The sequence below is a fragment of the Vanessa atalanta genome, chromosome 6 (genome assembly GCF_905147765.1).
Source record: "Vanessa atalanta chromosome 6, ilVanAtal1.2, whole genome shotgun sequence".
NCBI classification, from domain to species: Eukaryota; Metazoa; Arthropoda; class Insecta; order Lepidoptera; family Nymphalidae; genus Vanessa; species Vanessa atalanta.
Window position 1 is genome coordinate 3,135,116 of NC_061876.1, and position 24,649 is coordinate 3,159,764.

At 33.5% G+C, this 24,649-nt stretch overlaps 2 protein-coding genes across 2 annotated transcripts in view; one reads left to right on the plus strand and one right to left on the minus strand.

Annotated features, from left to right (window-relative positions):
* Positions 1-18,168, plus strand: part of LOC125064791 (T-box transcription factor TBX6) — a 30,678-nt gene extending 12,510 nt beyond the window's left edge. The window contains exons 3-5 of the mRNA XM_047672020.1: positions 4,407-4,674; positions 14,235-14,375; positions 17,426-18,168. Of these exons, the coding sequence (XP_047527976.1) occupies positions 4,407-4,674; positions 14,235-14,375; positions 17,426-17,923 (907 nt within the window). The 3' untranslated portion in view covers positions 17,924-18,168. The remainder of the gene's footprint in view (positions 1-4,406; positions 4,675-14,234; positions 14,376-17,425) is intronic.
* A 3,134-nt stretch (positions 18,169-21,302) lies between these two features.
* On the minus strand, positions 21,303-23,902 carry LOC125064492 (ankyrin repeat and MYND domain-containing protein 2). Its single transcript, XM_047671564.1, has 2 exons — positions 23,606-23,902; positions 21,303-23,520 (listed from the first exon to the last, which is right to left on the minus strand). The coding sequence occupies exons 1-2, from the start codon at positions 23,804-23,806 to the stop codon at positions 22,537-22,539; spliced, it is 1,185 nt and encodes a 394-aa protein (XP_047527520.1). The 5' UTR covers positions 23,807-23,902; the 3' UTR covers positions 21,303-22,536.
* Positions 23,903-24,649: the final 747 nt, after the last annotated feature.

The window sequence follows — 24,649 nt, forward strand, 5'->3', positions numbered from 1 at the left end:
AGCATTCGATATTCAATAATCGTGATCGGGAGTTAATTGCGGCAGTGATTTTAAAAGACAATTTTATAATCTGCGAACACATTACGAAATGGATGCAATTGGCGCACGCCACTTTTACAGCGCAAAGGCGCCGACTGGGTGATTAAATATTCACAATTCTCGTAAGACCGCTTGTGTGGAACTTTAAATTCAGCAATGTGTTTCTAGCGTTGTCTGATAGTTCTATCGCTTTCACGCCTGTCGGTCAAGCGAAGTCGAGCGAATGCAAATGTCTGAAACAATCATTATGTATTTATATATACATGTCATGTGTTACGTCTGACCGCTTATCTAACTATCAATCTTCTTTAGCGAAGACATTTTTTTTTGCTATAACGGACCGTAAATAATTAAAAATTACACAGCCCTCATCCGAATCGATGTTTGTATTGCACCTGCTACATGGAAAGTTCTTATTAAAAAGATTAACCCCTTAACAGTTTGTGAAATGTATTTTTTTGTCCAATTTTATTGACAATTAATTACTTATCGGGTAATCGTTATTCCTGTCTATGTCTGTTTTAATGTTGCTCAAACCTTTTGACGGTTTGTTAATATAATTTACGTGTGTCCGAACCCAAAACGTAATATTTTTTGCCACCTGCAGCACACACACACTTGGAGCAAAAAGCGGACGATAAAATAAAAAGTTTGACTAAAAAGATAAAGTTTTTGTCACGAACGTTATGATTGAAGGTGCTGTCGCTGATTTTAAACAAAGGGCGAACAGATAGAAGCCCATCAAAATGCTAATACTGAGTTAGTCGCTCGGAACGATACTGGGCTTTTTTTATCCGTCCCAAAATTGGTTTATTTGTTTTGTTACAAGCATATTCCGAAGTCAACTCTATTTGCAGAAGCGACCCCGTCGAGCATATGGCATATGTCTTTTTTTAACTGGAAACGTTTATGTAAAGATTTATGAAAATATTTACGGATCTTGTTTGCATACAAATCATTACTCGGTTTTGATACAACAACATAAATGGATCCTGAACCGCCCTTTATATGTTAGCTAGTATTAACGGCTGTTGTATATTATTTTGAATCATAGACGCAACTTCCACTTTATAAATTAAACTAATATAAGCATAAACAACATTTTATTAAGTTACAATCCATTTTTTCCATACGCATTATATTTTTACCTTCTCACAGCCATTGAACTAACTTCGCTCAGTATTATTTCCCATGTAAAAAATAGGGATATTCAAAATTATTTGTTCTCATTTCAACAACAAATATTGCCATAACATTTCTAATCAGACTCAAAACAGAGCCGTGCAAGGTTGCTGTGATTCTCACGGGCGCGGGCGCGACTACGACCCGAGTGAACAATTTGACACATCCAGGTGTCCAATTTTTTATACACCAGACAATGAGGGAGGAGTGTTTGAATGTTTACCCAGGCTCACATCTGGGATCAGTCCGACCGGGTCCGGACCTCTCGTATTCTCGCTAATGAAAGCGAGTATACGAACTATTCGAGTAATCCTGAATTTGGGCACTCGACTCAAGAATTAGTTTGTTTATTATCCGAAAGTAAATGAAGCAGATGGCGGGACAAGGGCACGACTGTCACATTAACGAGCACACTGCTCCTTAACATTGAACTTGACGATAAAACAACCATGAAATCAGTAGTAAAGATAATTTGAACTCGTGAAGGGTAGGTTAGGGATAATTTTATTGCTTGTCGAGTGATGTCAAGTCGAGAAGAAAGAAACATTAGGATTAGGACACGGCGTCTTTGTCAGTAGTTACTGAATGTCTAAAAATTATCCAACATATTTAACGAACGAGTCTCGAAGACGAATTGTTTCCATTGTTTATTTAAATGTATAAGGCATCTCAAAATTCACATTGAAAAACTGTTAGTGTTACATAATAAGCGGATACGATTGCAAACGGCTATTCGCGGTCCGTTTAGGTTTTCGAGTGCGGATGCGAGAGCGGATGTGACGGTTTCTTCCCGTGCTGTTAGCGCCTCCGTGCGGCAATTGGCAAGTTGTTACAGATTTACGACCCACTCTTAAAGTTTATTCAACACGATTTTGGTGGTCCCATTGTATTCCACTAAGTCCCTACCCACCGGCGAAGCCTCCGCGGCTTAGCGCGCCCTCGACCGCCTTTTATGGCGCTCCCTTTTTATAGTCTCCTTATTTCATTTGCATTGACGTCTAACATATCGTTAAAGTCACGTGAACATATCATTTATGATTGTTACAATATCGTTAATTTGAAAACCCTAAGAGACTTATTTACCGAGGTGTAATGAAAGTTGATACTTCGTCTTAATCGTTAAAGTTGATCGTTTGTAAATTCGCCGATAATGAGGTCGAAATAATCGAGGGTTTCATGTGTTCATAAATGAGAATGTAAACGCGGATATTAATTAGGGTTTTTGAGTGCTTGTATCGAGATTTTAGAGTGCAGGGAAATGCAAAGTTTAAAGAATTTAGATAACAATATTGCCTGTTAACGACCCAAAAGCCATTTGATTTTACGGTGTAAGTATTGATAGTCGGCAATAAACGTGGCATTAACAATATCTTAAACGTATACAGAGGTCCTTTTCTCTGCAGTAGCTGGTCGTAATAGGCTTTTAAAGTAAGGTCGTCGGTGCTTTTCGCATTTTGCGCTTCGTTCGTCACCTTTGTCGGCCTTTCAAAGAGCTCGATAAACGGACGAGGGACGATAAGGCTTGCAACGGTAGCAATGGATTTGTCTGGTAGTCAACACGAGGCGTCGATGGCGTACAAGTATTGAGAGTACATATTTAACTTACTCGCTGTTTATTTGGACGACTTCGGGAGCGGGACGTGTGTCAATATTGTCGACGCGAGGATAAGAGATTTTTGTTATCGGAAACATTGCATTTACAACATTTTTCCATTTTAAGTTACAAAACATTTTTTTATAAGATTTTTTTTTTTCGTTTACGAACATGCTTATTTCTATATTAAGTTTATTCAAATATACTTTTTAACCTTTCATTTAAATTGTGAAAATAATAGATTAATATATCCACTTACTAGGATAAATGACCGATATTTGTCGGAGCAGCGTGGCTCCTTCCATTAGATAGCCACCGCTGGTCCACACCGATAGCACGTAAGGCGGTAGCCGACATCGTAAAGTTTAAATGGAAGCTAATTTAGTGCGTTGTTAATTGTGGCTGTTCTTATCGTGTGCATTAGCGGCCTCCCGGCGTCCTGATAGCACCGCGTTATGACGGATGACTGAGACCCGGAGTTCGCTGATAAGAATTGGGACTTTGATGGGGGCCGTGTGAGTTTTATAGGACTATGGTATAAACACAGTTATGTGATGCTTTTGTACATCGTTTGTTTAGTTATTTCGCATTGATCGGAATGCTATCGTGACTAATAGATAGAATATTATTTTTGTTTATTTTAGCGTAATGTATAAATATAAACCACAGTTTGGCGCTCCAAACTGTGGTTTATATTTATTTTATTTTGGTTTTGATACGCTGTATCAAAACCAAAATAATAAATCTATTTAAGTAAAATTATGCATACAGTAATATTTCTTTATTAATATGATCTACTATATATTTTAATACTTCTTAATCTAGTAGAATTTATTTCTATGTCGTGGTCGGTGCGTTTTTCTCCATCGTTATCAAATACTTGATTCGCTAAGTAGCTCCCCGGCGGGCGAAGTTTGACGGACGATAAGATGGCGCCACGCGCATTTCTCATTTATGACGTTCCACAAACGGGTGCCAAAAGCCCCTCGTTAGTCAACACTTTTACTCCTATCAAGTTTTATACTCACGATAAAATACACGCACAAATATGTATTGTCTACGCAGCTAAGGAATTCCGAAGCAGTAATTTTATTATCGACTTCTTTGTCAAACTGCCTCGGCCTTTATAAGCCACAAAGTTATCTTTTATAGACTGTTAAGTGTTAGTTTTTTAAGTGAAGTTTCAATTTTGTTTTATTTATTCAAATTCAAAAACACCTCTGACTGTCGACCATTCTTTTACATTAGAATATGATAAGATGTTATTACAAATTAAGCGTCAACGTGACGTAGATTCTTCGAATTTTTTAGTTATTAATAAATTATACAAAGATTCATACGTTTTAAAAAATATTACTTTTATTAGATAATATATTGGCGTCATTGTTAAATAAGTAATTGTTTCTTTTCTTTTGTTATTTAAAGAAAGTCTCATTTTAGTTGGAAATATCATTAAGATTTATAATACCTATAGTAAGTACTAGGTAATTTAGGTATTATATACAATAAGATATTATATAGTATACTCTTTAAATATAACTTTTTGGTTTAGTGACTAGCTAAACAGACTCATCGTATTATTTATTTACAGACGCATGTTCCCATCGCTGCGTGTATCTCTCAGCGGTCTCGACCCTCGCGAGGAGTACTGTGTGCTGTTGGAACTATCATTGGTTGGGCGTCGGCGTTGGCGTTGGGCGGGTGGAGCATGGGCGGCCGCTGGAGGTGCTGAACCTCAGTCACCGCGTCGCCTCATGTTACACCCAGACTCGCCAGCTCCAGGACACCACTGGACAGCGAATCCTGTATCATTCAGCAAGCTTAAACTGACTAATAACACAATGGACGCACAAGGCCACGTACGTATATAGATTTAATTTTTGTATTTTATTAAAAAAATGCTGATTCCATAATCATGCTTTCCAACTGAAGTGTGAATGATTAAGACGCCTTTTCAATTATCTGACTTTGTTTACATCACAATCATCGGATAGTAATTTTTCCAAATGCAACGTGTGCAAATTAAATTAGTTATATTGTTACATAATATATATAAATAAATGTCAACATTTCAATTATAAACGAATATTTAACGTATACATACATGTTTTAAATTCATATACCTAATCAAAAAGATAATAATATTTAATAACGCTAACGCTAACATCCTTAAAAATTCCAATATCAGAATTCTCGTAATAATATCGTCACACTAATCTAACGTTCAAATAAACATTTTAAAAATATTTCACATACTAAAAACCTTTAGTGAAACCTCGAAGCTTTATTAAATCATTTGAAAACAAAAAGACAACTACGATTTTGGTTACAATGCGTACAAGCGAGGCTCCATACAGAGTCGTGACTATGTTCTTCCACCACAAACTTCAAAGGCAACGCCTCCCGACCACTTCCCTCTACGAAAAATCGCTACGAACAAACTCCAATCAGATTTAAACTTTATAACACTATAAATAATAAATATATTCGAACGGCGTTATTTATACGTAAGCCTATGAATTAAAAGCTGCGATTCCATCTGACTATTGCAAATAAAACTAAACTTTAATTCAAGACCTTAAGGGTGATATTAAATTGTTTGCGATTTTTGTTATGCATCTTAACGACATAGAAGTTAAAAAGCGTATACGAAGTTTACTATTGTGATAGGTGATGTAACCGTACTTCTTTATTCCTGTGTAAACATCGTGGACAGACGGGTGACGCTTTTATTAATGATGGCACATACAAATAGTGTGTTTAATGAGGTCTGTTGACACTCTTTGTTTGTACAAACACTTACCTGAGAAAATTTCTATTGTGATGACTTGCGCGTTTGAATTGAGACAGACCTTAATTTTTATTTTCTGATATTACGAATGTTGTAAATGGATGCACAATAAGGCAGAGAGTATTATCAACATTACTGTCTTTACCATAACAGTACACGGGCGTGCCTAAGGCCGACATCCTGAGAGGGCCCCGAAAAACCAACTATTTCTCTCTCACGTTTATGTACACGTGATGTGATTGTTATGTATATTTTTGGAATATGCAATATTTCTAAGTCTACTTACGTCTTTATCAAAAGGCTAGTGATAGTCGATATTACAAGTTGAAAGCTATAGACGTGCTCTTTATGATAGACATAGATGTGCTACGGCCATATGATCGTACAACCAATCGGATTCCTAAGAATTTACGAAAATTACCGCACCGTTTATTTGAAACTTAACTTAAGACCCGGCTTTAAGCAAATTATTTCTACATGGTAGAATATTTTTAAAATTAAACGTAACTAGTTTCTTTGTTATTTTGTTAAATATTTTGCTAGATAATTAATTTTTGTAAATATCTCGCTAAACGTTGAGACGGCTCTGACTATCAATAGAGACAATAATATGCGCAATTTAAATCGACCGCTCTGCAATTACTCCCCGAAACATTTGCAAATGTAAATCGATAAAAAATTACAATAATTGTAATCATTCATCCGATGTGTACATTTCTAGCCGCACTTATAAGTGAGCCGCACTCACCTTTTCACAAAACTATTTGCGCAGCAATTCGTGACTAATTTCAGGCCGGCTGAGTTAGAACTCAGCTATTGCAATGCTGTGAATGTCATTAATGTACGTGATGCTAATCATTGGTTTAAATTAAGCCCTTTAAACCATTTATTGATAACTCTAAAACATACCTAATTGCTGTTTGGCGGTATAATACTTAGCCTACCCGATATGGAATAGTATTACGCCAGTACCTCTAAAAGCAAAATTTTATAGTTTTATACCTTTATTCGCATAAATTAATTACACATATAAATTTATAATTTAGACGTTGGAATTTAAAAAGTAATAATAAAAAATAAAAATACGATTGATTCTTGGTAATTAAAGGCAATAACATACTATGTTTTATATATGTTGTTTTATGTAAGATATTTTAAGAATAAATGATAAATATCGATCAGTAATATCTTAATAAATGTAGGAAATGTAAAATTGATCTTATCCTTTCAATAAAACGTGCTCCCATGTTTGATAAACACGAAACACAAAAAACATACTATTATTAAGGGTTAGAATGCCCTCGCGCATACGCATCGACGATTAGATTGAGACCGCGCACGGGCCCGTGAGTAATGCACTGAGAGTTTTTTTTTTATAAACTCCTCGTAGAAATATTATTTGTCATATTGATTATACTTGATATTTTTTTTTTGTCAAACGTAAAATAACATACAGCCCATAATAAAATAACAGCTTTTATGTATATATATAGAAATACATTATACATTGTAGGTAAACACATAAAAATCGCGATATTTTTAAGAAAATTAATATTAAATTATTTTGCTCGTTTGCTTTTTATTAATAACAAGATTTAATATATATGAATTTTACTGTTAGGTAGATTTATTTAAACTCAATTATTAGCATGATAATAATTTATTATAATTAAGCTTTCCATAATTAACTTTATGGCCGACATAGAAATGGTTTGCCAAAGCCAGTTGATGGTGCGTTGTTACTCCGCCAAAAGACAGGCAGTGTTAGAGATATAAATCGTACCATATACCTACGATTTTATGTCACTTGTACCAGTAATATAAACGGGCTCTCATTATTTTTAGTAACATATAGATACCAAGCATTTCACGGTAGAAACTGTTTTATATACAACGCAGACTTGTACAAATCTCTACTACCGGTACTTTTGTATTGTTTTCAAAACGTTTCTAAAATATATTAAATATTTAAAATACAGTTATTTAACCTGTTCATATTGCCATCTTTACAAACCGCGGCGTCTTTTGTGAGCAACAAAAGCCAGGCTACCGATATAGTGTACGAAACCTTTATTCTTGAAATACACGCATGGCTTGCTCACTTGAGGTTTCGCCACTTGCAATAAAGCCTTACCAACCATTATACCATTGTATGTTTTTTAGCGCAACATCAAAGGTAAATCGACCCTTGAAAAACTTTTGTGAGAAATATCGTTAATTACAAGACGGATTATAAGATATCGTTTAAAAGAGTTACAATGAAGGGATTAGTCTTATCGAATGTTAAAAAGATATTTAACTAATTTTTTAAAACTGTAGACAGTGGCTTTTCTCATAAATATAATTCAATATCTATTTTAAGTAAATCGCATTCTGTCTTTGTCATCCAAAACATGCGATTAGTTTAAAAGAAAGAGACAGAATATATTTAATCATATCCTAAAGATCCTGTAAATTGGGAAGCTTTTAAAACAAATCGATCGTTTTATGCATCTAAATTAAAATGACTAAATATGATTTCAATTGATACGATGTGTTATCGCTTCCTTAATTAATATAATTATACAAGATTAAACTTTCATAACAAGCATGTTTCGTTTTTATTTACAAAAATATTAAACGAATAAAATGTCGACTTTTGAATTAGCTTCATATAGAATTACCACTGTTTCTATGAAATAATATAATTTTGACCAATTAAGATTGAAAAATAATATTCTAACAAGTATTATAGAAATGCAAAAAAAAGTGAGAAGTCCGAGTATATTACAAAATGACACCGCAAAATGATTTAATGTTCATCACATGCTACGAATAAATAATCACACACCCCTGAAACATATACATATGTACATTATATATGTAAAAGCGGATTGATATGCTGTAAAGAGTTTTAAACGTAGAATAATATCCTTTTTATTTGAACTTACTTATTTCATATTTGAAGGACTTACGATATATATTTACGAAAGATTTCCTTTTAAATATACAGCGAAACTCGGAAGTTTCAAAAACAGAAGTACCTATTTATTCGACGCGATTGCCACTATCGCTAAAATAATCTATGACGCTGTCTGTCATTTTAGAACCCAACGTTTTCAAATAGTTTTTTTTTTCTAACGGTTCCTAATCTATAATTTTTTCATGCTTAATTAGAGCTAGATTTTTTATTTGTAATATAACAGTAACTGAGACGTATTTGTGCATGTATCAAAGATTTCCGATTCAAATTATATGAAGATAATGTTTATCCTGTTGACACTAATACGGTTTTCAATACCTACATGTGCTTTAACGCCGGTCTGATCATAGCAACGAGTAACTATGCAAATGATTGTATTTTTTTGTTTGTTGTATAGTAAAGAGGTAATTTAAGTCCGCAACATTTCTTGAAAATGCTACCGAAAATATTGTGTAAAATTTGTTATATCTCCAAAAATGTATTTAAATACATGTAGAATGTACACACATAGCGGTCATATTTTATAGATAAAAATGACAAATAAGTCACTAAGCCAAAATCAAAATTAAAATCAAAATATACTTGCATAATATTTTTATAAGCATTTTGAATCAGTATTTTACACAACTGTATTAAACGTAAAGCTATCACCGGTTCAGAATATAGATCACACCGAGAACAACCGGCAAGAAACTGAATATTCAAAGTCAAGTTAACTTAAGTTAAATTTAAACTTTCTTAAATACTTATTATTCGAAATAGGTTATTCGATGTGTTAACTTATAACTTGTTACTATTTCTTGATACACATTTACAATATGTATTTCACGTTTTTACGTCGTGCAACAACGTTTAATTTTAAAGTTTTCTAAATCGATTTAGATATTTGAAAAATGGTTTATTTTGTTTTTGTTGCGGAAATGTAGCTATAAGTGAAAATGATTATATTTAATAGTTTGTTATTCTAGTGGATATATACAAATTCTGTCAATAAAAGCTTATATTACGTCCTCATTCCACAGCCGTTGATCATCATTCATCAGTCTTTAGTCTTGACAATTATACGAGTTAGGGAATAGATGGAGTACCTGTTAGTAGTCACAAATGTGCTGGATATATCCAACCTTTGAAATTATCCGCCGCAGCTGAAATTCAGTTATTATTCTTTAAACATTAATATTCGACTTTACTCACTCGACGAAGTCTAAAAACTATTCAACTTTAAGGGTGTTATTTAAAAATACGACCTCATTGTTAAATAGTTGTTCAGTGTTATATATTTGCACTCATAAAACGAGAATTATCTGGTGGGTTTTTACAGTAATTTATAATCTGTTATAGCTATCAAATTATGAAAGCATCCTGAAATTTATCAAACTATTTTTTAAATCAATTTGCAATAATAAATGATTGTTTATTAACCAAATTATTTAATAATGTGATTAAATTATAATTGAAAGGTAAATTACATAATATTTGATAGCGTTGTAAATATTTTGCTTTTTTATATAAACGATACGTCCCATCCTCTTTTTAGGATAGTTGTATATATGTATTATGTATATACACATATTATATAAGTACAAAATTATGTGTAATGTGATTAAATATTTAATCCTAATGTAATTTTCTTTACCGTTCTTGTTTCTGTTTCTACCCATTACTTATTATAGAAACAACAAATCAAAGATCCCTTTTTAATATTATGCAAAAAATATAGAATATTGATACTATCACTGACTTCAATCTCCTTTGATTGAACGCGTATCAGGTTGATGGACGAGCTTCCGAATACGGTGAAACTTTTATACTGTCCGTCTGTCAATCAGTCTGAACATTGATACTTGCCTTTAGATAGATTTATATCTAGTTTTAGAAGAAGAACATTTTAAAATCATTAAAGATTTGCAGCTTGAAAAATAAACGATAACGTTACGATCTTAATGTTAAATTGTACGGAACTTTCTGGATTGTTTGACTAAATATTTAACTTTAGTGAATTTATTGGGAAAAATTCAAAAGAGACGGTCAATTCAGAAGTACCTAATAGATAAGGCGACAGAAAGATAATACCGTATGGCGACTAAGTAAATTATCTGAAAATGAGGCTTATTTAATTTAAGGGGCATAAACGAATTTAAATAAGGTTATAATGGCTCATTTAATGAGCCTTTTAATGCCATTTAAACTTGTATCTACGTAATTGCCTAGCCATAAAAGTATTCACTATTGCGCAAAGCCTAAAATTATTTAGTAATTACCTTTGTGGTTAAAATTTAATTAGAACAGTAAAAAGGTTAATGAAATTTAAAAAACAGTTCGGACACAAAACACATATGAACGTAATTAGCTTTCTCCTAATTATCTTTTTATCCCATTCAATTAGGTTTTTCTTCGTCTCATTTGATCGGAATAATTTCCAACGGAAATAAACAAATTTATTCATGTAGTTACCTTTAATATTTGTTTAGTAACTATTAATTAATTATTTATTGTGTGTGTATGAATTGCATCGTAGCGCTGTTAGTTTTTTTTCGATCGCACGAACAGAATCATTGGTTACGATAAACAAAAAGTTGTGAAGGAAACTCCGCAATATGTCAAGACTTAATGTGTTCGTTGAAGACGGGAATTTATTTAGCAATAATATATGAGAAATTATATGAATTTTAATGTGACTGAAACCTATTTAAATTACATGTATCGCCCACCCACTTCGAGCATCGGAAATTAAATAACAAAAGTCTCTTTTTTATTAAAAATATTTAATAATGAAAGGTTCACATGTACTTTCTAACGGCCTAATAGACTTCAATAAATCAAAGTTCACCAGCACCTCAAGCGTCGTTGAGCAAGCATCCAACTCTTAATATAAATAAATGTTTTAATTGAAATCTGTCTTCGCTTGTAACTTGTTAATTTTTTTTTACCTGAACTCTTAATAGAAGTCAAAGCAGTACGAAATTAAACCAGGAACTAAATTTTAATGTACTTCTAATTAAGAGTTGAGAGTCATCGTAGTTTCTATACTTTGTTAAAATATATTTCGATCAGAATACCGTTGAGCTGATATGAAAATGAGTGTCCAGAATTTTCCCAGTCTTCCCGGGCTATTTATGAATAGTAGAAAACGTTATATTGCAAAACATTTATCTTAGTCTTTATAAACTACAAATCAATACTAATATTATAAGTGCAAAAGTAAGTAACTCTGTCTGTTACATTTTCACGGCCAAACCACTGAACCGAATTTGAAGAAATTTGTTATAAAGTAACCCCAAGGACGACAATAGGCTAATTATTAGTACCTAAACTTGACGAACCACTAATATTGAATATAATGAAATTAGAATATTTTGAAAGCTTTAGTTGAAGTGTATTAAATCCACAATTTTCTGAATGTTTAAACAATGTTGCGGTGTTTATGTGTAGGTAGCTCTATGATGTGTGATAAAAACGAATTCACGCAATTAGTCAAACTGCCTAGAAATTTTATCTCTCAATCGGCACGTGATCACTTACTCGTAATACGAAAAGACACACAAACATACAATCGAGAATTGTTTCAACGTGACCGGGATAATTGATACCGTATAATGAGTATAAACACTTCAATCCATATATAGAAATAATTGCAATAAACTTTTTGTGAGTTGTCTTCGCATTTTGACCTTTAATTGTTGCCTTATTTCTATTGAAAAGTAGTTTTTTATGAAAACTTATAAAGGAGAAGTCATCTCCGCAATTGTGAGATGCCGAAGCGATTACAATGTCCTATCATTCATGTACCGTATCGGTGACACCTGTGCAACAAAACAAGATAACTTTAAAAATAATCTCCTGTTTGTTAATCGTTGAGAACTGTAGTATTAGGTTCATATATTTCTACATTACGTTCGGTTCCGCATCACGTTGTTGAGCGTGTGTGTCCGACCCTTAATCGTGGGAATGGAACGTCACAATGATTAAACTCTCCAATTAGATTAGACTCTGATACCTTTCCAGTAAATAATATATGTTCAATTAATTATATTTTATAATCGATATTAACTTCTTTAATTCAAAATGTTTTACGTCAAAGATTTTTTTTAATAGCATGTTGTACTGCTCACAGTAGTCTTAAAATAGATCAAATTTCGTCAGTAGTTCGTTGTAATAAAAAATGGAAAGTTAAAAAAGTATACAAGTGAAAACACAAAACAGAACCCTTTACGCTTGAAGAGTCGGCGCCCGCAGGTAGCTCCGCGTCAAGTACCAGATAAGCCCTTGTACGATCCGCCGCCTGCGCCTGACCGCCTAGGAGACGTGTCGCCAAATCTTGTTTTTATCGTCTAATACAATTTTGCACTTCAACAATTTTTTACTTATTTTTAAAATATATTTCAGAACTAAGATACATATTTTTATAAAAATATTAAACGTGTTTTCTATTATCATGCAAAGTAACCGATATCTATATTGACTATACAAAAAGGTAACTCAAAAGAACACGAAAAAAATAAATAATAATAATAATAAACCTATAAGGTTTGGAATGTGTTCTTTGATGGGAAGAAAAATCATTATCATTTCCTTTATTGATATCCTTTCTTATGATAAGAAAATTTAAAAAGTCATCAAGACAAAAACATGTCAAGTTTTAAAGTTATAAAAAAGTAAACGATGCAATCAAAACGAAATAAACTCAAATAAACTTATTGTTAATTTTACATAACATTTTTTTAATAATTAATGAGCTTTCATTATTTTAAACAGCCGTGGTGCACTGCATATTATTTTTAATAATCGTTGGTTGTTACCTTTAAGCTTATTTTAATGATAATTTTTAATTTATTATTTCAATTTTAAGTACATACTTATACGTACATACATATATGTAATGTATGTGGGAACGTTTACCTATTACATATATGTAATACTATATCAAGCCACAAAACAATTAAAAATATTATGAATTAGGTACAGCTTTATTCAATTGTTTTACTTGCATGCTAGTTCTTAGACGTTAAATACTTAGTTGAGTCGAGATGGCCCAGTGGTTAGAACGCGTGCATCTTAACCGATGATTTCGGGTTCAAACTCAGGTAGGCACCACTGAAATTTCATGTGCTTAATTTGTGTTTATAATTCATCTCGTGCTCGGCGGTGAAGGAAAACATCGTGAGGAAACCTGCATGTGTCTAATTTCAACGAAATTCTGCCACATGTGTATTCCGCCAACCCGCATTGGAGCAGCGTGATGGAATATGCTCCAAACCTTCTCCTCAAAGGAGAGGAGGCCTTTATCCCAGCAGTGGGACATTTACGGGCTGCTAATGCTAAAAAAAAAAAAATACTTAGTTATATTAGATCTTAAAATATTGTTTGCGTTTTTCTTGTTAGGTATTTAAGTGCAATTTATTTATATTACGAGAATAACTTTCTGTTTGTAGACAAAATTTCAGAGGTTTAATATATTGACTCAAATAAAGTAGCTATTGTAAAAATGTTTCGTTAAATTTCAACCTTAGAATTAATCTATTCATATTTATGATTCCTTAGGCGTTTTTAGTTGCCCAGGGGCATAAGGGCAGCCACGTTGCCTTTATAGATAATCCGCAACTAACTGAAGCCATTGATGTTATAAATTTTATGAGAATAATATTAATTAAATCATTATTTTACAGATGGTACTAACGTCCATGCACAAGTACCGACCACGCGTGTTAGTCGTGCGCGCTCGTGACGCCGCAGCGTTGGCCTGGGGCGCGCCGCACGCCTCATTTTCATTCCCTGAGACTGAATTCATTGCCGTCACTGCCTACCAGGTAAATATTATACGGCTTAAAAAAAATCGTATAAACTAAATTTAGAGACACTCTTATAAATGAAGATTTTAGTTATAATTAATTTTTTGAAATTACAATTTTAGTCATAAGTAAGTTGTTTTAAGTAGTAGTAGTTTTAAGTACGTTTATATTTTCTTGGCAACATACATTAAAATAGCTTTATTAGATATTTGTAAAAAATGTTAACGAGAAAAACGCTTAGGTGTTTTATCAAATATACAAATATTAACATAAATGTGCTAAATACATAACTTACAATCCAACTGTAGATAGACTGGAGATTTAAATTATTATTTATCCAAAAATACGATTCCAAATATTTTAAAACTTCAATTAAGTTTCCGATTGAGTAACGTACGCATTTAGAGTAAAAATATAAAATTAAAACGTAGCACGTAACATTACAAAATAAATTAAATAAAATTCCAATGATAAAGTATGAGATAAATGTTATGTTATTTATTACCATATTCCATCTAGGGTGCAAACAAAAAGTTTCAAATACATTTTCCAATCGTAACATTTGGAATTGTTAACAAAAACAGAATATAACAGCTTAACCATGACTAGTTGAATATTCCATATTCCGATACCACACGCACACATAAAAATGATCAGGATAGAATGGAAGATGTAATATTTTTCCAAGCAAAAAATTATAAATAATTTCTCAGATAACATGTTCAATTAGGTCGTTTTGTGATCCTTCGCAAAAAGATCATATAATCATTTTATTATAACGTATTTATACGTTAATTATATTGTTAGGGTGCTATCGGAGCGGCTTTAATCACAGGTGTTATAATAACAAGGTATTTTTCCCTCAACGGAGTTCCCTATATGATACAATCTGAAACTATTCCAAGAAATCGAGCTACGATTCCATGAAGACAGAGCGATTCGCACTTATGAGTACGAACCGATTTTTTTCGAGTCGAAGGCGCCAAAGCTTTTACACTACACGCCAGGAAAAAAAATCCCAGATTGCAATGGCGACGAACGGTCATTTGTGCTAACAAAACAAAAGTATCTAATTGAAAACCTTGACGGTCCGTTTGCTGAGTAGTTCCGTATTGTTTTAAAAAATGCGAAATTTGATGATTCAGAGACACTTAGTCATATTTAGAGTTGACACCAAACTATGGATTGGTAAATATTTGTCAGGTACAAAGTTTAAATATCGAGTTTAATACGATACGAAATACGTGTAGAGGCAGGCTATTGTATATATTTTTTTCATAAATTATTGTTGGATTACTAATAGCAGACTATATATATGTACAGACTTTAATAAGATTTATTAAATCTGTCTCCAATGTAACAGATACTGTAAGGACACCGAGCCCTCCCGCTGTTTTGTTTTCTTACATCAAGCTCTTTCCCTTGACGCTCAGCGCAGCGTGTCATTTTCTTGCATAATCCATCGTCCAGTAATTAGGTCGCGGCGGCTGCTTTATTCCGGCGGTATGTTTAATGTTGACTGCAGCGAGGCGCGAACAGCTTCTCGCGTCCATTTACAATTACGGCGACCGGTCGCTTTGTAGGATAATCCGGGAATTGTCCACATAACGGGACCTCGTTGTGGACAAAGACTGGCGGCGTATCGTTGCGCATTATCCCCGCCCAAATGAATACATGGCTGCCAACGTATTGTTACGAATTACCATCGAATTAGAAAATCCTCTTTTGCAGTAGCCGACGCTTATTTAAAAGCGTAACTAGGTGGCAGACCGATGCGATTATTACAAAGGAATTTACTGTGCCACACAGATACTTATAAAAGATTTAAACACGATCAATCATTATGTCTAGACAGGACTTTCGCATGTTTGTAAATCTCTAGTCGATATTTTCACTGCTTACTTTCGATAACAAAATTTACTCAGATCCTAATTACACATCCCTAAAAAGTCGGCGACGAGACAGTCGCTAATATGTGGAACGCAAAACGTAAAAGTAACTGCAAGTTTGTGACGTGACGTCACAGCCGACAGGGCGGAGCTGGGGCGGCGCCTGGCACTTCTCAAGCACTCGCTTAAACTAACCGACCGACTCGAGAAGTCCTCAAGAGCGAGCTTATGGCATGCTTTTAGCAAGCGTTCCTGTAGCGGAAAGTTATCAGTTATCTCGTTCTGCGTTAAATAAACGGCACCCGCCGGCGCCGCCTTATCAGTTCATGTAAACAGCCATTTACAAGTGACCTGACGTATCACGGCGGGTCTATTTGCCATCGGATTTTGCTAGACAGTCTAAGATACCAGTCACGAAATGTGCAGATATCGACGTTGCTTTTTTATCATTTTTCTTAAATTTCTGTTATTAAAAGTTTGTTCACAATTAAGTAGAGATAATTATTTAAAATATCATATTACGTTTTACGGGTAGTTAGAAAGCTAGCGTGTTGGCGCCGTGTTTTGGTAGCGTTGCTTGCTGTCGCCGGCAGTCGCGCGACGGGCGGGCGACGGCGATACGCATACATGGCATGCTAATTGGCCTGTCGCCAAGCTTACACCGCCACATGTGCAACAATTATCCCTTACAAGCTATTAGACGGCGGAGATGTATGCGGAAACGGATGTTTAAATTGCATTCTCAATAAGATAAGAAAGTTCCTCGTAAACCGCTATAAAGAACACGATTAGTTTAACTTATCATATTATTAAGAAAAAAAAACAGAAAAATGCCTTTACAAAGTGTTATAAAATATAATATGATTATGATAAAACTATAAAATATTAAAAGCCAAATCCAATAGAAAATAAGCAAAATTGCTTGTGACTCGTAGGCGGGTGAGGTGGTCTCACGAATAGGTATAATCGGAGTGAAATAAAAAATATACTGGCCAAATAGAATAATTAAAGTAATGCTAGAATCGTGACGGTATGCGAGAGTGTGAGGAACCGACCAATCGCTCCGAATTTTTTATGCCGACCGTCTCGATAATAACTCAATCAAATTTTTAACATAATTAAATTATTACTAAAATCGAAACAAATTTTATTATAACAATTATTGTTTTTTGTTCACAGAACGACCGAATAACGAAGTTGAAAATCGATAATAATCCCTTCGCAAAAGGTTTCCGCGCGTGCGGTCAATCAAAATGCAAAAGGAAGAATGTCGAACCAGAAAACGGTAGCACTGAAGCACAGAACGAGTCCTCGGACGCCAAACGCCCATGTTCTGATGCTGCGTCTTCCTGCTCAGAGGAGGGAAGCCTGCGTTCATCTTCACCACGGTCGCCACCGCTAGTCGAGTCACCAGCTCCACTTGTCGCTTCGCCCGAGAACATAACCCCTCCTGAACATCCTACATTCTATCCGCCAGAATTACCATACATGCACCCCTTACATATGCCAATGCCTTTAGGGATGTGGCCTACGAATACTATCCCCGGTGGCTTCTTGGGATCCTCGTGGAGTTCAGTACCCCCACCGCCCCCCAGTTTTCCGACGCCCTCAAACCCGCCGGCACCTTGTCGACGTATTAAAAGCTTTACAATCAGCGCCCTTCTCGGCGAAGGCTGACGACGCTAAAATAAATAAACAACGGGCATTATTCGCAATATTTACATTGGTTTGTAAATATATTTAGATAGTTATTATTTTGATGTTACGAGTACTCCCTAAACCTACCTCGAGAACTTAAAACGATAAGGGTCGATATATTTTGTATGTGATAAAAGTGCCTTAAGCAAACTTAAGTAGATTAAGAAAAAGATATACTGATATGAGTTAAATATATGTCATATATCAACGTTATTGCTAGACGATTGGTGTAAGTTTCGAATAATTTATATAAGTTTTATTTTTAAGTTTCGTGTACATAATGTACATAGCAAAATGTTTGTTTTATATGTAAGGAAGTTAATAAACTTTTTAGAGAAAACATGTTTACTTTTTTTATTGTAAATTACCCTTGACCAACGTACTTATTTACAAAGTTAATTACTGTCAGTCTTTTTTGGAAATGAAAAGTTACGTAATCAGTTTCATCCTTGTCAAAGATATTAATTACAGTATGTATATATAATACAAGGATATAATGGACATGGACCACTTTGTGGCACAATATGTATACTAGTTTTTGAACCCACAAATACTCAACTTATATAACAGATTGTACTTAGCAAATTTTGGCAGCAGGTAGCTAAATTTAAATATTAAAAAATGTAATGGGCAATTCGTGTGAAAATTATAAGCATCTCTCTTAATGGATATAACAATTTTCAAATACAGGAGAATTTTTTTAAGCGTGCGTGACGGCTACATTGGATCCAAACATAGTAAATAACGATGATTTTGAAGAAAACTAATTTACATCATTATATTCCTGAAAAAAATACATTTTCAAACTGAAACAAACTTTTCTTTTTAGAAGAAAGACGGTCTGTGAAAAGTGCCAATTTTAAACGATAATTAATTTAAAAAAAAAAAAAAACTATGGATTGTTTTGTTGAAAGATACAACTCATACAAACTAAATTTTAAACACTCTTCTGGACGTGAGGACTCCGCCCCATCTGCCTAGAATATCACAAATTATTCAATTTGACCATCTTTGCAAATACAGGCCAAAGAATTTCTCAATTTTTTCGACATCCCGTTAATTATGTACAACAATAAATACAACGAACCTAATACATTATATCCTCCTTGAAACCAAAGAACGCAATCGCCGAGTAAGATTTTTAATCAATCCAGTTGCGTCACTCTCGGAATTCAAACGTAACATAAATCCGATTCTGTCCGCTACTCTGATCACTTTAATTTTTGAAAAAACAAAACACTTTGTGGTGATTGAATGTTCATGTGGTTAATTTGCGTTTATAATTTATCTCGTTACATAAATCCATCCAAACATAGTAAAGCTGATAGGTATAGGGCGTGGATATTTTCATATTCTTCATGTTTATAGAATTGTGATCTATTCGTTTTTTTTTTTTAAATAACTTCAAGGTATATTGGCAAAAATTATCACTGCAGATGTATGGTACGGGTATATGCGTAGTACTTAGGAATAATGTAGCATACTATCAGTGAACACTTTTGAATTGGATCATTAGTTCCCGAGATTACACTCCACATACAAACAAACAAAATTTACCTCGAATTAGTCTTATATTACAAAATAAGACATGTCTGGATATTGTGATGAGGAATTTAGATTGTTATGCACAAAAATCACACAAGACATAAGTAGTTATTATTATTATTAGTCATATTAAATGTATTTGCCAAATTGATTGCTATATAGTTATAATAAAGTCATATTTCAATATTTTAGATTCATATCATATTACGATCTTTGTTTCCTTCATGTGTAGACATTTCCCTAATTGATCATGAACTAAATATTGAGGGCATATTCAGACAATACTGTATGTATGGTAGATATTATTGTTAACAACGAAAATCATAAAACCTGGATTGGCGCCGTGATCGAGTTTATTATAAACTCGACCTGACTATATTCTGTGTAAGAAACTATTTTTGCAATTTTAATTACAAAAAATATCGTCCTAGACGAGTTTCGCTTAGCCACGGTGGTAAATTTGAAAATTAGGTAAAATATTAAGTAAACCCCATAAGTATACCCAAGATACGTGACTCTCACCAGTCAAGTTTAATGTGACGATGACCGGATACTTACCAATTTAAGCCACGGAAGTCATTCTCAACGTAGGACTGAATTGCATCCACAATTCAAGGAACGGAAGATCCGACACGACCGGAAAATGAGGCGCAGGACCGGGGTGTTTATGTGCTTTCCAAGGCAAAGGAATGTAAACAACACTTACTCCAAACTCCGGGCTGCAACTAATTCTTCGTCTGAGAAGCCCAATAATTTTTTTGCAGGCCCGATTTGAGCTCGAAACTATTTTACTTGGTGATTAGCGTGGTGGTAGGGGTTTTTGCGAGCCCGTCTGGGGAGGTACCACCCACTCATCAGATATTTTGCCGGCAAGCAGTAATACTTGATATCGTTGTGTTCCGGTTGCGCGAGTGAGCCAGTGTAACTACAAACACAAGGGACCTAACATCTTAGTTCCTAAGTTTGGTGGCCCATTGGGGAAGTAAGGGTATGTTAATATTTCTAAAAGTGCCAATGTCTATGGGCGGTGGTGACCACTTAACATCAGGTGGCCCACTAACCGGGCTGCCTATAACATAAAAAAAATCTGTAGCATAATGATTATGCTATATGCAACCCTTACATATATATCAAACTTGTAATGATTAACCTAGTAAAAATAAAACTACTTTCCAAATAAAAATATAATAATAATATAATAATCCATTTAAAACTGCTTTATTTGATTCTGAAAGATGGTAATGCTCATAATACCGTAAAATTAAATTACTGATAGTGTTGATAAACACATTCTGTACCAAGACTCGAACGATCAGCGCCATCTATTAGGATAAGGAGTAAGCTGCAGGAAGAGGAAATAGGCCACAAACGACCAGACTTCTGTCTTTACTATATTTATACTTGCCTGTTCACCTGTCAAGCTGAAATAAACACACAGCAAAACTAATTTGGCGAGATAACATTTTTGTATTAAGATTTTTTTCAAAATAAAGTTAAATATTTATATATTGATTTCCCTTTTAACATGGCTACGGCGTTTGATGGTCTTCATTCTTATACAAATATTAAAAATTGTTTATTTACAGCTCATATGAAACGGCATAGTACTAGTACTTGATCAACCGGGGTTAGAGTTTTAGTCTGAGTCAATGGTTTGGGTTCAAACTTCCTTAAATTATATCTGAGTTTTCTTTAAAAGTCAAAAACTGTCTCATTCTCTAAGTATATGATTCTCTAATAGGTTAAGAACTCTGCATAAATAGTTTCATTTATATAAACAATAGAAATAAAAAAAATACTTTTTTTTGTATGATTTTATTTTATCACTAAAGTGAATGTTATACAATTATGTGACACTGATACATACAACAAGAAAATATAATATGATTTGTCTCACACTCTCAGATAGAGAAACTACCAATAGAAAAGTATTTTGTAACAGCATCGTACATTCATAGGTCAATTTGACTAAATATAAAGTTGAACATTAATCATGATTGGTGTTCTAGATAAGACACGACAATAATTTTATATATTTCTTCACATTGAATTGAATTTTTATTTCTAATAAATCTATAATTTTATTTATCTACTAACAATAATTATTTTGAATAGGGCCATCTACATATGCAAAAAAAAAAAAAAACATTAGACAGATTTTGCTCAACACAATCTCTAATTTGATAGGACTTGACATAATATTACTATCTCTTTTACATGTGGAGAAAAGGTAATGGATTGAAGTCTTGGATTCCTTTCAAATAAGTATTGTAAACCAAACATTAGCTTAATAATAATAAATAAGCAGTTGAAATTTCTTGAACAAAAATATCAAGGAAATATGATATATTTATTTAAAATATACTGAAAAGATAAATATAACTTTATTTATATAAAACCAACTATTTCTGTGCCTGTTTCAGATCTTAATTCATTTCTTTATGAGAGTTTATGCCAAAATATTGTAAAACATAATAAAGTTGACAACCCTAAGTTAAGGTTAATCCAAAATTAATTATTTTCTCTTGTTAAATTATGATTACCATTGAAAGAATATTTAATAAAATGTATTATTTGTCTATGGTCTTTGTCCAGAGAGAAAAAAAAATGACATGATATAGATAGCCCGAAATATTAAAGTGAAGCAACATGTATATTCTAAATGCATATGGAATACAAACAAATTCTACAATACAATAAGAAATTTGTGCCTCTCTCTACAGTCACCAATACAAAGGTAAAGAGCAAAAAGACAAAATTGACAAAATCATTTATAACATTATGTTGTTAGGCCTCTGGGTTTTATGGTCTTGTATATGGCTCTTTACATGGTTTCAATTAAATGCAAAGCAAATTCAATAACAAACTTCTTTCAAAGTATGTCTGTGTTGATGTTATTGATAGTTTTTGCTCATTATTTTAAGCATTTTGCAATGAAATGGAATATGTATATGGATATTGTCTTAGGTTCAAGTCAAACAATTCTGAGTTTATGGCCTTAAGCCTTAAATTTAAAACCATTGTATTTATATTAAATGAACTATAAACTATCCAGCTACAAGATTTTGTAACTCAGCAGTTATCTCAGTGGCATCCACTGCAGGTTTGGAGTTGGTGATGGGGACACTTGATTCTCTGTTACAAGCCTTTTTATGGACAAACCAATGAAGGCGTTGGCATTCCCGATCGCAGTACTGTACTGTTTTACATTTCGAACACTTCTTAGCTGGTTTCTCTTCTCCACAAGTACTACAATAAGGAATAGCATCTACAAATCCTCTTTGGCCATTTATGGTACAGTTGATAACTGTCAAAGCCGGTGGCGGATCCTTGCTTGTTAATGAACTCACCATCTGGTGGAATGTTGTACATTCTCTGTAAGGAAACTCGCGGACACAATCTTTGAGGAATGAGTCCATCAGATCTAATGAAACACCATCTTTACCAGGTTTCAAAAGCTTTTTAGCAAAAACTTCAACAATGTCATGTTTCTTATCTTCCTTGCTTTCAGTATTAGGTTTCTGCTTATCTCTTATATTGTTTAATTCCTTCAAAATGTAAGCGAGGTAATGATACTTAAATGCCATCACTTCATTTGTGTCACTTCCTCGGGTCATTTCTTTTTTACAAAGCATCTCGAGAACTTTACTTACTTTCTCTGCATTATCTAATAAAGCTGGCAAATGTTGTAGGTTAAGAGCCAACCTAACCGGATGAATGTTTACACCAAGAACGAATTTATGGAGAGGTTCAACTAGGAATGGTTGTAGGTATGGTTCGGTTTGTTGCCCTTGAGACATTGAGTAGTAGGAAATTTCACTATTCGGTATATAGTTATTAATTGTAGCCACAGTGTGGTGGTTACCAACGAAAGCTGCCATTTGTGAGGCAGTGCGGCCCACGGAGTTGGTTGCCGTTGGTTTAGCTCCAGCATCTAACAGCAACTTACAAACCTCTGAATTCCCTGACAGAGCACCGAAATGTAATGCAGTATAATTGTATTCATGTTTACCGGAGTTTACGTCCGCACCCTGTAATTGCAACATTTAACCATTAATACTAAAAAAAACTCGCTAACAATTGACCCACTAAAACTCATAAAAGTTATTAACTTACCCTATCAAGCAGTAATTGCACCATGTCCTTACTACCCTTATAAGCGGCGTGCTGAAGTGCCGTCATACCATTTTCGTCAAAGAAATCGACGCTGCCCTTATGTTGAGCGAGGATATTCTTAAATTCGGTCAGGTCACCTTGCGCTATCGTATTAAATATTGTTTTCTCAGGTAGAGCTGATTCGTCGGATTTATTGTCCATAGTGGATTACAATTTTATCTTACAGAAAGGATTAATAAAAATCTTATAACAATTAGAATTAATATAAAACACGCTGTCAAACTCAATATTAATCAGATAGCGACTGCGAATGTCAAAGAATAAATTGACAAGTGGTAATGACACTAACAAATTATTAAATAACAAATGATAATACCGTGCTGTTGTTTTTTTTGTATTAATACTAAACTTGAAATCCTTCCGAATGCTCCTTATGCATAATAAATATAATAACTGTGTGACATTTTTTTATAATATTTATCGTACAATCGTGAGTATAAATTAATATAGCTTTCAAATGTTTAGAGACATCTTTAGTTCTAAAATAAAACAATGTACACTCACATTTATCATGCTTTTCTAAATAAAGTATAGATGGCGTCCTCAAGGAGTATACAATTACTACGTTTTACTCGCGAATTCTATGTATAAAATCTTACTTGAACCTTTTTTATACATGCAACTATTTTACGAAAAATTAATTAGGTATCATAAGTAACAAAAATCAATCCGATGCTTTCGATCCAGATATCAGGATCGAAAGTTAAAAAGTACTTTTCGAAGTTAAAAAAAAAACGAATAAAATATTCTTATTGCGTTTCCGCATGATTATTTTCTTGCGACATGATTGTTGATTCTTAGTCGATACGAAGTGAAGTTGCATCTTAATATGTTATTTAATCCTAATACAAAATAAATATTGCAGACATAAGATTTCAGTAAAGATTTAGGCAGACAGGAAATCGTAATACGTTTACCTGTTGGTTTACCTACGCGACGCACGCTAATAACGCTCTGCCGGCATATTCTCTGTCGGCATAATAT